The following is a 13,086-nucleotide window of genomic DNA, read 5'->3' as shown; positions in this document are numbered from 1 at the left end:
AGTTGGTACTGTCAAAGCTAGAGAATCCCTTATAAAAAGATGCATTTTGTTATCATATTGAATAAATTCAGTTTTATACAAGTGTCCCCACCCCACCCCCACTCCCAAATTAAAGCAGTCATCTCTGCATAATAGTGTTGGTATTTAAAGTCTGATTAGAAAGGTTTATTTCTATAGTTGGATTCCTCTGTCTCATCTGAAGAGGTTGTGGTTATCTGCTCTGGGTGAGTCCTTGCTCTTTCTTAGTGATGCAGTTTTTTCCTTCTGCAGACCAGCCCGTGCTGCTGCCATATAAACCCCATGGAAGCCATGCGATGTTCTACATCCCACACCTCGGGACTAGAGTATCACCAGTAAGATCAGACACCACCATAGAAAGTTCACATCCAGGTAGGAATTGATTAAGATATTATTACTAAATATCAGTGGTGTGGTCTATATTTACCATGAAGTGTTGTTATTCACTAAGAGCTCTTTCCTTACTAGTTTAGGGGAGAAATTATACAAATAAATAAAAGCTGAAAATTGTGACTTACTAAATATGTGAACTAAACTTGCAAGAAACATGTTGCAAATAAAGAAAGGCAAATGTGCACATTATTGAAACTTTCAGATACTAGGAACTCAACAAATGCAGCAGTAAAACATGAACTGGATAGTTTTGTTATGTGCAATGGTATTGTGTTGGTATTATTACAGTGTGGCTCACACTCGCAGGGTAGCATTTAAACTGTGATAATTGATCCCTGGTTGCTGAAAGTCAGGATACCATTTCTCTGAATTATTAATGTCATTACTTCTACAAATATCAGTTTCTTTTCTACTATGCATCGGTTGTGCTGTCAGGAGGGCTACAGGCCCCAGTTCTGTGTCAAGGGATGGTTGTTTAAGTAGTTTAACTGTTTTGTTTAGGCTCGGATGATGCTCTTCCACCAAAATTCACAGCAGAGGTTCTGGGCTCTAGAGACAAGGAAATAGAGATTGATGTAACAACCCGGCACAAGGAAGGGATCTACAGCAAGAGAGCGCTGCCCACAACTGTATGGGAACAAAATGAAATGACACCAGGAGGTAAAGTAACACCTATGTTTTTTATATAAAAATAAAATGCAGTCATATCATCAATCCATTGCCTAATGTCTGATTGTGTATAGCCATTGTGTTGCATTGTTTCTATAATAATATGATTTGATTTGTTTCTTAAATATTGCAACATAAAAAGTTCTGTGTTTTTCAAATTCAGATAATGGACATTGTTTTTTTTGTTTTTTTTTAAACTTTAGATCTGTGCTGTATGTTCTTTGCACAGAATAACATAGTATAATATGTACTTGAATTATGACCAGTCCTTAATGGTGATTGGGTGATTTATCATACATGATGTGTAATCTTTAATAGGTTCACAAAAGATCCCGGCAGCCGGGAGAATTCCGATCAGTGAGGAGTCCCAAGGACAGAGCCATCCCGGACGACATCACCAGTACATTGAAAACCCAGAGCACATGCAGAGCCCTCGTGATCTGAGCAGGAGCTCCACAGCACAGCACAGTGGTTCTTCTCCCAGAGGCACACACCAGTCCAATAAAGATCTGAGGAGAGAAGTGCGAGAATTCAGCATAGACAAGCTGGATTTCAGCAGAGACCTGGAAGATGGTGAATTTGCTGCTCTGAGAGGAGAACCTGACTACAGTATGGATGAAATAAACCAGCATCTGAGCTCTGTGAGGGAGGACCTGACATCAACCAGGACTGGAAGGCATTGGACCTCAAAGGACAGAGGTCCTCCCCTGTCCAGTGGCAGAATGACCACAGCAAGCCACAGATCGACTGACCCAACTTCTGATCGCAGCATGCGTTCCAGCGGGAGTTTGCACAAGCTGTGGGAGAAGTTCAAGGAAAGACAGAGACAAGAGCCTGTAGATTCAAAGGAGTATTCCCTCTTGGAGCGCCTAGACCGACTCTCCAGGCTCCTCAACAACCCAGTGCAGCACTCCATCCTGTCTGTGGAGGAGAATGAGCGGAGCAGGAGTGAGGAAGAGAGGCACAAGAGCAGGAAAAGGGAAGAATCAAAAAGGGAACCGAGAGATACAAGAGGCCACTGCATGCAGCAGGCTTGGGTGCAGAAGTTACCGGAACCAGAAGGGACACTGACGTCCATGCAGACAAAAGACGGCATCTCTTTCCGCTCATCTTCGACTCTTGAGCCCATCAGGGAGATTTCCACAGAACGTATTCAAAAAATCTTGAGCCGCCAGAAAGACTCTGCAAGGGAAGAGCGGGATTCCAGTTTCTGTGCGACGGTCTCTGAAACCGACACAGCTGTCCAGACGGAGTCAGGAAGCACATACCCGACTGACACAGGCAGCACCATATCTACCATCGACACTGCCCGGCTGATTCGAGCCTTCGGACCCAAGAGAGTGACCCTCAATCCAAGCCTTTCCAGACTCTACAGCACTATTGATAAGCAGAGGGACAGTTTAGAGCAGAAGGGACAAAGAAAAAGAGCGAGCAAGAGCCACGGAAAACCTGCAGCCCCTCCAGCTCAGTACAGCACAGAGGAGTCGACGGTATGTACAAGAATATAATTTATATTATTATAAAATACCATCTTTTTACAGAACATAGTCCATCTAAAAATAGTAAATCTATTTTTTCTGTTCTGTGTTGGTAAAGGTAAGTTTTACACAAGTCTGCAAAGACAGCCTATAACCCTGTGCATGAAACTCAAATTATAGTAAATATACAAAAAATACAGTTTTGTACCTGGGACTTCAATGCAGAAATACACATAATGAACTGTCTTTTCCAGTGTTCTGTAATGATAAAGAATTACTTTAATTTCATAAGTCAATGAATATGCCATAATCACACTTTCTTTAATTCCATAGGTTTTATATTTTCTTTTTACTTTTAAGTTACTTTCCATATCGAATGTCCCTGAACCCTGATTATATAACTTAAATAAAGGATCATTTTCAACACTACATAATAAGGGGAATTGGAAAATCCAAGGCACTACTGTTTTTTTTTGTCTTCTAGATGACCTGTGATTCTGTGTCATCTGCAAGTACCTACTCTCTCCCTGCACCCCGAGTACCTTCAAGTGCCCTCACCAGTAAGAAAGCTGTAAAGCTGGTCAGCAAATCCATCCAGGCAGGTTCGTACAATTGTAAAAAAGCTACGCAAATATACATACTCTGATGTTAATTTTCAAGTAACAAAAAAACAATGTCACCAAGTGACAGCTCTCTTAAAACTCCAAGTCAAATGAACACTTCTCAATGTCCCCATAAAAAAAAAAAGTTAAGAAGTCCTAATAGACATGCACACTAGTAGGTAAAAAGTCAGTTTTAAGACTTGCTTATTATTTGATTCCCAAAACTTGTACAGAATAAAGTGCATCAGTGTTCAGTGCAAAACAAACATAGTGCAGACAATTCGTCGCTCCTGCAATATTCCTCAGTCCGCATGCACCCTTTTGAGAGAAAAAGGAAAATGGGAGAATGCAAAACTGGCCCAGGTTTGTTCTGAGGAGGCAGTGTGGGCCCGTGGTTACATTCCAGGGCTTGTAACCAGGAGGTCACCGGGTTCAAATCCCACCCCTGCCACTGACTGGCTCACTGTGTGACCCTGAGCAAGTCACTTACCCTCCTTGTGCTCCATCCTGCGGATGAGATGTTAAATCAAATGTAAGTGACTATGCATATAATGCACAGTTCACAGCCTACCTCTGTAAAGCGCTTTGTGATGGTGGTCCACTATGAAAAGCACTATATAAAAATAAATTATTTATTTATTTATTTATTTATTTATTTATTTATTTATTTATTTTTATTATTATTATTTGTTGCACTACACTAATTCAGTGTATGTCATTGCATGTCTAATAGAGATGTTATAGAAATCCTGGATAATAGTTTTTGTCTGTCTGAACCTCATCAGTAACACATGATTAACAGTGTCGCAATCCTAAAGTGAAACCTGAGTTCTGGTGTGCTCGGCTGCAGGTGATTTGGAGATAGTGAACAGTGCCACCAAGAAGAACACTAGAGATGTGGGGATGACCTTCCCCTCCCCAAACCTTGCCAGGGCTGTGCACATGCAGGCTCCCAGCAACCCTGACCTGCAGTCCAAGAAGATGGGTAAGAAAACACAGGACTTCCTTTATGAGAAGAAGACAAAGAGGAGCAACAGGCAACGACACCCCCGAGGTCAGTGTGCATGGCCTTTTAATGTCTTCTAAAAGCAATAGGTTTAATTGTCCCTTCTTACAAATTATCTTTATATAGTATATTATAAACCAACTGGACACTGCAGTCCCATTGATTTCTATGATAGTCAGTCTTTCTGTTAGATGGCACACCTGAGATATAGCCCTATATTCATATTCTATAACTTGAATAACTTGTGCTATGGAATGTCTAACCAAGTTTTATCAGAACTCAATAAGTGCTATTCTGGATATATGTAAAAATGCATTTGTGACATAAGGGATGGGCAGACAGATACGTATATACACACTCAGATTGTCATACTCATAATTGGACATGCAGTTCTCTGCGTTTATGTAAAGCTGTAACGTATGGCCGTCTCCACTACTGCATATTCATCAGTATCTTGTTCCTCTGTAGGTGTGTGTTGGTTTGTTCCTGCTGATGAGTTGAAGTCCGAGTCGAAGAAAGAGAACCAGCCCAGCTCCGAGCCCGGTCCAGGTTCTGCCTGGTTTGCACCCCTCGGCTACACCAAGCGCTGGAGGGAGCCACTCAGAGAAAAGCAAACGCAGGAACAGCTGGTCAGCAGGATCCTGGAGCAGCCCATCACAAACCAAGCCATCAGTAACAAAGGCCTTCATTCATTTGTGAGAATAACCCTGCAGGTGAGAATGTGTGCATATTATTATTATTTTTTTCTTTTTATAAAGCCGATGTCCTCACTCACCAATCGGAGCCCCTCAGTTCATGAGCAAGGGGACAGTATTTCTTAGCAGACGCGTAACAAAACAGCAAAAGTCTTGCAAATTTAGGACCCAAAGTTTAAACCAATAACATTGTGATATAAAGGAAATCTGATGGGGGGATTTTACCTTTTTTATTAAAAAGAAGGCTCTATTTTCTTCCGTTTTCACAGTTTTGTGTGCCTTTCTTGTTATAAAACATGAATATCTTTGTTGTATTGGTGTTAACAGTGCACTGAGATCAAAACTATAAAACCGATCAGCAATTAAACTTCTATACACATCACTCCTTCATATTCTTAGGAAGCCCTGGAAATGCGGCGGCCAGACTTTGTCTCTCGTTCCCGGGAGCGTATGAAGCGGTTAGAGCTGCATGCGGAGGAGAGGAGGATGCAGTCTGTGTTTAACAGTGAACGAGAAAACCTTTTCAACAATCCCACCACAAAGAGAGGCTGGAGGGCCACTAATCCTGACCAGCAGACTGACGAAGGTGGGGTTGTCTTTCATGTACAGCTTTGGCTGTGGAAGATACCAGCAAGTCTTGTTTACAGTGGTTTCCTGTGTGTGAGTTAATGCTGTAATATAGGTATCTTCTCAGGAGGAGGGCTCTCTTGAGTTCAAACAAGAGGTTCCTATAGACCTGTTTAATTGCAAATTTTATAAATCATCTTGATATAAGAGCAGGACAAACTACTTTTTCTGAAGTCTATGCATTATGATATTAAAGATATTTTGATTTCTAGTATATTGGAACACATTCTACCACAGAAACTACTGCTAACTAGATAATAAACTACATTCAAGGTAATATGTGTTATCCTTTTTTTAATAGAAATTCCCATGGTGCAAAAGAGAAGAACTGTTTCAAAGAAAGAGATGTTCACAAGATCCAAACAGTAAGTTTTTGTATTTATTAAACTCTTATTACTCGAGTTACCTTTCAAAACCACTAATAATCAGTAAATATTGAATCACACATTACATTCAAACATGGTGGAATGGTAAAGCATGTTAGAATAGGCATCATGTATTACATTACTAAAGATTAGGGTAAACCTTTTGGGAAATATGTCCCAAAAGGCTACTGCACTGAAAGGTTTGAGCCGTGGTAGGGATGGAAACAAGACTATTGCATAGCAGTTTCACCCATTCCAGCTTTTAATAGGTGCTTGATTAGCCCCAGTGTATAGGTAACAAGCTCAGGCGTGTCTTATTAAACTCAAGAAGCAAGCAAAGTATTATTATTATTATTATTATTATTATTATTATTATTATTATTTATTTCTTAGCAGACGCCCTTATCCAGGGCGACTTAAGATATCACATTATTTTTACATACAATTACATTATTTTTTACACATTATTTTTACATACAGTTACCCATTTATACAGTTGGGTTTTTACTGGAGCAATCTAGGTAAAGTACCTTGCTCAAGGGTACAGCAGCAGTGTCCCCTACCAGGGATTGAACCCACAACCCTCCGGTCAAGAGTCCAGAGCCCTAACCACTACACACTGCTGCCACTTTGGCTTATAGCCGAAGTGTTCTCTAAGACGGAGGCAGAAAACAGGAGAGACATGCTAGTTCCTTTTTATATCCTGACTCTTTATTTCTCTGGATGCTCTCTCTGCACCCAGACCAGAGACCACAGCTATGTCAGCAACACAGGATTCACACACAGGAACACAGCAACCATGGCAACCAGAACAACAACAACATTGTCCTTGGCCCCACACTTGGCCAATGGGGACACACACGGAACATGTGCACACCAATCACAGGGGAGACACAGACCATGCACTACAAGACTGACACAGACAGATAGGACCAATCGCAGGGAAAACACAACATGCCCAAACGCAGGCCGGGACCACAGACAGAGGCAAACAAAACAAGCGGCAAGAAATATAGAGCAAAAATGGAACACAATTACAGTGGGAATTACAGTACACAAAAACACAAACGCACGGATCGTTACATTGCCCCCACCGTAGTCTCTTTTTGTCCCCAAAAAGTCCTCAGGGTACAATGCAGCACATGTCCGTAATCGGCCACCTCCCCCTTTGAAACACAACCCCACTCCCCTCATGTCCGTTGTTTTCCCCTGCGGATTGTGGTGGGTGGGTTGGCAGTCGGTGCTGAGAGGGAGGCGTCTCATCTCCTCCTTCTGCCGGGGTGATCCTGGGTATTCTGTCAGGGGCACCCGCTTAACCCCTTTGATGACCCCTGGGCTTCTGTAAAGGGGTGCCTGTTTTAATCCCCTTTCTACCCCCTAAACCCGAGTCACTTTTGCCCCGTCGGGGCTCCCTTACAGAAGGTGAAAATGCTGCGCTCTCTGGCGGAGGTGGTGCTGGCAGCGGCAATGCCGACCATGGCACCCCTGGAAGCAGCACGGGGCAATCCGGCAGCGAAAATGCTGTTGGTGGCGCGGTGCACTCCAGCAGTGACACTGTACTGTGTTGTTCTGGCTGCTGTCGCTGCTCCTACTCTCCGCTGGTGCTACGCTCCCGACTCATGCCTGTTGCAGGAGCCCTTGAAAGGGCTGGAGCTTGCAGTGGCGACAGCTCCTATCTCTGGCAGTTGGCCGGACAGCACCTCCATCTCTGACACTGGAGAAGGCATCGGCTCCCTTGCTTGCCTTTGGGAATGGCCGCCCGTCCTTTGCTTTCGTTTTCGGGCAGGCAGTACCTCCTCTTCCTCCTGGTAGGGGCAGCGTACCACCTTGTGCCCAAACTCCCCGCAGGCAAGGCACCAGCCTTGGTCTTCCAGGCCACCAAGGAGATACTCCAGTCCGCCATCCCACCGGATCTGGAATGGGTCGGGTTGCAGCGGATCAACTGGACCATCTCTCTTGTCTCCTGCTCCTGCTTGACGCTTGTGGGTTCGACCTCAATCCCGCTTCTTACACCAACGTAGTGTTTCACAGGAGGCAGAAAACAGAGATGCTGGTTCCTTTTTAAAGCTTTATTAAGCACACCTTTTTCCTCACCCAGAGTCCACAGCTCTGTCACAACAGCACAGGAACTATGCGAAACCAAACGGCAACGTTAAACGGCGTCGCAGCACCTTCTTATAGGCTTAGCTCCCCCCCCCCGCCCTCTGTATGTAGATGACGGGAGAGTGACACACACCTCCCATTGATCCTCAACACGTGTACACAGAGTGGTTTACAGACAGGACCAATCACAGGGAAGACACAGACCATGCACTACAAGACTGACACAGACAAAACCAATCACAGAGAAGACACAGAACATGCCCACATGCAGGCCGGGATCACAGACACAGACAGAGGTAAACAAAACAAGCAGCGGGAATTACAGTACACAAACACAGTCTTGTCCCAAAAGGCTACTGCACTGAAAGGTTTGAGCCGTGGCAGGGATGGAAATAAGACTATTGCATAGCAGTTTCAACCATTCCAGCTTTTAATAGGTGTTTGATTAACCCAAGTGTATAGGTAACAAGCCCAGGTGGATCAAACTGCTATGCAATATGAGTCTTCTTTCTATCCCTGCATAGTTCTGTTTAAATCTTACAGATTTATATGTCCCTTTTAGAATGTCAAGGTTTACTCATTCCTCTATCTGAAGCACCTAAACAGTTTAGGTCATGGAGTGGTACTCTCCTTCCTCCTTGTGTCTCACTATTCTTTCTTTTATCTCTGCATGCCAACTATCAGCCTGCCTTTTAAGCAAGGGAGCTTAGTGTCAGCCTCAGAGAAAGTAGGAAGAAGGTATGTTCCTAAGTGCAGCTCATTTTTCGAACGTGCAAAGCTATCTGTAGTACAGTAGTCTCCAGCTAAGAGAACACCCCTCGAGAAGCAAGCAAAGTGTTCTTATAACCGAAGTGTTCTCTAAGATGGAGTTAGCCACCGACACAATATGGAAATAAATACATATGTATTACTTGTCATGACGCACGTGCATCAACATGTGAAATGAACTGTATAAGTAAAAGCAAACAGTAAGCAAGTGTATGTTAATAAAGTAACACACAAACTAACGTTAATAAAACTAAAGCAAAACAACACGGTCAAAAAAGCTTAAATCGCTATGTACTATAAAATTAGCTGGATTGTGTGTTTCGGTCTATCACAATGGCAGAGGCAGAAATAATAGGCGTTACTTAGGGTTAACAAGGTTAATAAACTAACAGCATTATTTTCAAAAGGGGCAAAATAAGAACTTGGTCGCAAAATGATTTTTAAAGCCTGATTAATGGAACCACATCACTTGATTTATATTGTTAAAGCATCAACAAGTGAATGCACGACTCATTTCATCTAAACCCTTTGAAAGCCATATACTTAGTGACACAAATCACTTTGCGACCTAGTTCTTATTTTGCCCCTTTTGAAAATCATGCTGTAACTGTCAAACTAAATGAACACAGCACCCCTACACACGTTACAAAATGCAGCAGCACTATAAAAGACATGCACGTTATTTAACAGAATGGTGAAGCAACTCACCAGAACGGGAAACGCCAAATTGTTCGGCGACTTGTGTCTGATTCAGGTTTTTTTCAAGAGCTTGAGCAATTTCCAACTTTCTGTAGCAAGAGAAACATCGGCGCATTTTGCCATTTGTTTACATGCCAAAAACGAGTCAATGATATGAGTTGTTTTTTTAACAAAACAGCACTGTATCCATTGTAAACAAATCGCTATCGGTGCCAAGGAGGTGTTCTTTTAAGCGAGGTTCCTGTTCCTTTAGCTGGAGCATTTACAATGAGAAAAATCTGTTACACCACAAGGGTGTTCCCTTAGGCGAAGTGTTCTCTTAGAGGTGTTCCTATATGCGGAGACGACTGGACTTGTTCTGCATGCATGTAATTCTAAGAACTATTCTTGCATATATACTGTACATTTTATATATTTTTTTATAAAATAACTTTTGGTTCTTGTCTCCTGAAAGAATGTATTCTCAGCTTCCGGAGATTAGACAGCGACGTGAGGAGGAGAGGAGGAGGGAAGAGTACAAGTCCTACAGGCTCAAGGCAGAGCTCTACAAGAAGGTACGTCTAATGAGCATTTCCAACAGGCACTTCTATATGATTCTGTATTGTGGTTTCTCATTCGATCATTGTTGGTCTTCAGTTTTGTCTCCTGCAATTTACAAGCGCTCTGGGAAGTGCTATTAGACACTTACAATTAATAAATGAACGTGGGAAAAATGGCAGTGCTGAGGGAAATATTCGAATATTCTAACAAACACTGAAATGTGTTTGATGGCAAGAATGAACTTGTTTGTATTCGTTTATCAAAAAGAACAGAGGAAACCAATGGAGAAATGCATCTGAAATAAATAGCATATGTTCTACTGTACAGAAGATATTTGGGAGTAGTTACATTGTTTCCCAGCTAATTCAAAAAGAGTATTCGAATATTACGTTGTGAAAGAATATTTGAAAAACACGTTCGTCTCAGCAAAAAGATTGTATATTAACAATTTTTTTTTATATATGCAACTTTCTTTTGTTTTACAGAAAATTACAAACCATGTTTTGGGAAGAAAAACTCCTTGGCAGTGAGTGAAAACAACAATGCGAAAAACTCCTGTATACACTGGATAGTATAGGGTTTTAATTTAGTAAAAACAACTGCAGGGTTAATTAATTGTTAGTTAATTTTGTTATGTAAATGCCAACAATATTTTTTAAAGGATAATAATTTTTTGTATTAATTGAAATGTTTTTAATACAGTGTTTTTGTATTGACCACTTTGTTGTTTGAAATATTCTCTGTTTTGTTTCTTAAAGATGAAATATATATATTATATATTTATTGTTTTCAAGGTTGCTGTGTTACATAGCTGTAAAGAATCCATGTTTTTCTCAATGCTTGTTTTACCTTTCTTTCAATTTAAATTGGAGTTTCAAAAAGGAAATTCAAATTTGCAATTTTTTTTGTATTTTTAAATTGCCACTAGATGGTGTGGTGGTCTAATTTTAAAACTGAATAAATTCCTAGCAGAGTTCAATGAAAGCATAGCGTTTCATAACACGTATCTGTTTGCTGGTGTTTTGTTTGTATTGTAGCAGAAAAAGAAAAATACTAAAGACTATTTGCAAAACATTTCCCCCTGCTCCACCATTTATATATTTATATGTACAGAACTATGGCTCATGTAGAAATCTCCTGAGTTAGTTATTTCAACAGTTTATACTGGTGTAAACTTAACACAGGGCTACTGGTGATTTCATCTGACAACACAGGTCATGCTATCACCCTTTTGATTACGCTGTTGTGTTCATTGCTACACATTTGTTAATGTTTTTTTTTCTCTTTTTAAAGAGGGGAAGTTTAAATAGGACACTGATGTTTTTGTATGAGTGAGACATAGGTATGATCATGTTTGCAAATGGAAAGATGCAAGTCTAGAGCAACAGCAGAAAGTAGTAGGTGTTCTTTCTTATGAGTATAGTGTCTGTACCTCAAATAACTTTTGAGAAGCCAACTGGCAGAGCTCTGTCTAGTAATCTAATAGCAATAGTAATCTGGTTGCTAATCATAATTTCATATAGAACATAAAATCCTTAGAAAATTTTGCTCTCACTTTTAATGTTCAGCAAAGGTAAGAATTTCATTGTCAGCCCAAGATGCAATTTGAGGTTTCATAAAATAATTTTTGAAGTAATAACATTCAGGCTGGATTCAACTATAGGATACATTTAAGCTGTAAGTATTTTGTATAAGAGACCTTCACAACTGTTAGTTTTTAAAACATTAGAGTTATGAAATATGTTATGTTTTGAACATTATTCTACATAAATGTTCTTTTGAGGGCAAACTTTTAATGGTTTAAATGTGAGGGTCATTTATTCTCATTCAGTTTTAAGTCTATATTGAGAGGAACGGTAGTTCCTTGTACAAGTTAGAAAAACGTGTTTGAAACTACCGAGGGACTATACAGCTCCAAGAGTTTTGCTGTTTTCCCCATGTTGCAGCAGCAAAACTAAATCACTTAGAATTAGTATCTGTACCAGTACCAAAAGTCTGAAACTTTCTTGCATCAAATGTTAAAAAAAAAAAAAAAAAAACGTAAATACCTCTTACACAATGAGATATAAGTCGTCAAACTAAGGTAAAATTGTTATTCTCCTTCCTCTTGCGTTTACTTTTTAAGGGTGTGTAGCGACTTTTCAAACAGAAAAGCTAAATAACTAGACATCTACCAATCACGTGATTCCACATGTTGGTCAACGTCAAAATAAATCAGGGAATGCAAGCAGTTTGATATCCACACCATTTATATTAAATAATTCATTTATGTTTTAAAACAACACATATCGCAGGAAATATATATATATATATATATATATATATATATATATATATATATATATATATTCCTTGGTTTGAACTTGCAACATGACGTTCTTGAAGAGCACATGGCCTTAGTAAGGCCCGCTGTGCCACTGGGCTGTTGTTGAACTGTGTTAATTTTTTAATCTTACAAACATGCCTGACCAGCTAATCTCGCCTCTGCCAGAACACACTAAATAAACAACACACGGCTTTGTCGTCACATATAAATATAATAACGCGGCGTTTTGCCGTCATCTATATCGATAAATAAATCATAAAACACAAATATAATAATAATAATAATAATACAACAAAACAAATACCAAATAACACGGGCGGAGGGGGAAACCCTGTTCTAAAAATAAATAAACAAACAATACATTTAAACAGCAGGGCTTTCTACCGCCCTGCCTACAGTACTATTAACGTATTAAACAGCAATTCATCCCCTTTATTTTGATGCATTCATGTCCTGATCTGACATGACATAAAAGGAAAATTTCCGTTGTAGGTGTTTAACGATTATATTTGTGTGAAATTGATGGGTTATTATTATTATTATTATTATTATTATTATTATTATTATTAATATTATTATTTCAGCATGCATTAAAAATAAAAATGTGAATTTTATGTGTACATGTAGTACTTAATATACTTCATAAGGTACAGTTGGTCCGTGTACGTTCCGGCCAATCGTTTTTGCATTCTAAATCGGAAATCAGAAAACCAGAAAACGACTTGTTTTTTTCTATTTCGGTTTTTCATAAAAACTAAAATCGACCGGTTTTTTCATTTTCCAATTTCTGAGTTTAA

The 13,086-nt window shown here is 40.1% G+C and overlaps 1 protein-coding gene across 3 annotated transcripts in view; it reads left to right on the top strand.

The window, feature by feature from the left end:
* The window catches only part of alms1 (ALMS1 centrosome and basal body associated protein), a 32,492-nt gene extending 21,545 nt beyond the window's left edge, over window positions 1-10,947 (top strand). For 2 of the 3 annotated variants that reach the window (XM_059033953.1, XM_059033945.1), the window contains exons 10-20: window positions 271-390; window positions 913-1,071; window positions 1,399-2,570; window positions 3,043-3,160; window positions 4,011-4,214; window positions 4,635-4,879; window positions 5,261-5,447; window positions 5,790-5,853; window positions 8,641-8,694; window positions 9,878-9,977; window positions 10,449-10,947. In XM_059033953.1, coding sequence (XP_058889936.1) covers window positions 271-390; window positions 913-1,071; window positions 1,399-2,570; window positions 3,043-3,160; window positions 4,011-4,214; window positions 4,635-4,879; window positions 5,261-5,447; window positions 5,790-5,853; window positions 8,641-8,694; window positions 9,878-9,977; window positions 10,449-10,493 — 2,468 coding nt within the window. In that variant the 3' untranslated portion in view covers window positions 10,494-10,947. The remainder of the gene's footprint in view (window positions 1-270; window positions 391-912; window positions 1,072-1,398; window positions 2,571-3,042; window positions 3,161-4,010; window positions 4,215-4,634; window positions 4,880-5,260; window positions 5,448-5,789; window positions 5,854-8,640; window positions 8,695-9,877; window positions 9,978-10,448) is intronic. The other variant, XM_034919898.2, reaches the window with a different exon arrangement.
* Window positions 10,948-13,086: the final 2,139 nt, after the last annotated feature.

The sequence above is a fragment of the Acipenser ruthenus genome, chromosome 1, assembly GCF_902713425.1.
Source record: "Acipenser ruthenus chromosome 1, fAciRut3.2 maternal haplotype, whole genome shotgun sequence".
NCBI classification, from domain to species: Eukaryota; Metazoa; Chordata; class Actinopteri; order Acipenseriformes; family Acipenseridae; genus Acipenser; species Acipenser ruthenus.
The sequence above is the reverse complement of the archived record's forward strand: the minus strand, read 5'-3'. Positions and strand labels throughout refer to the sequence as shown.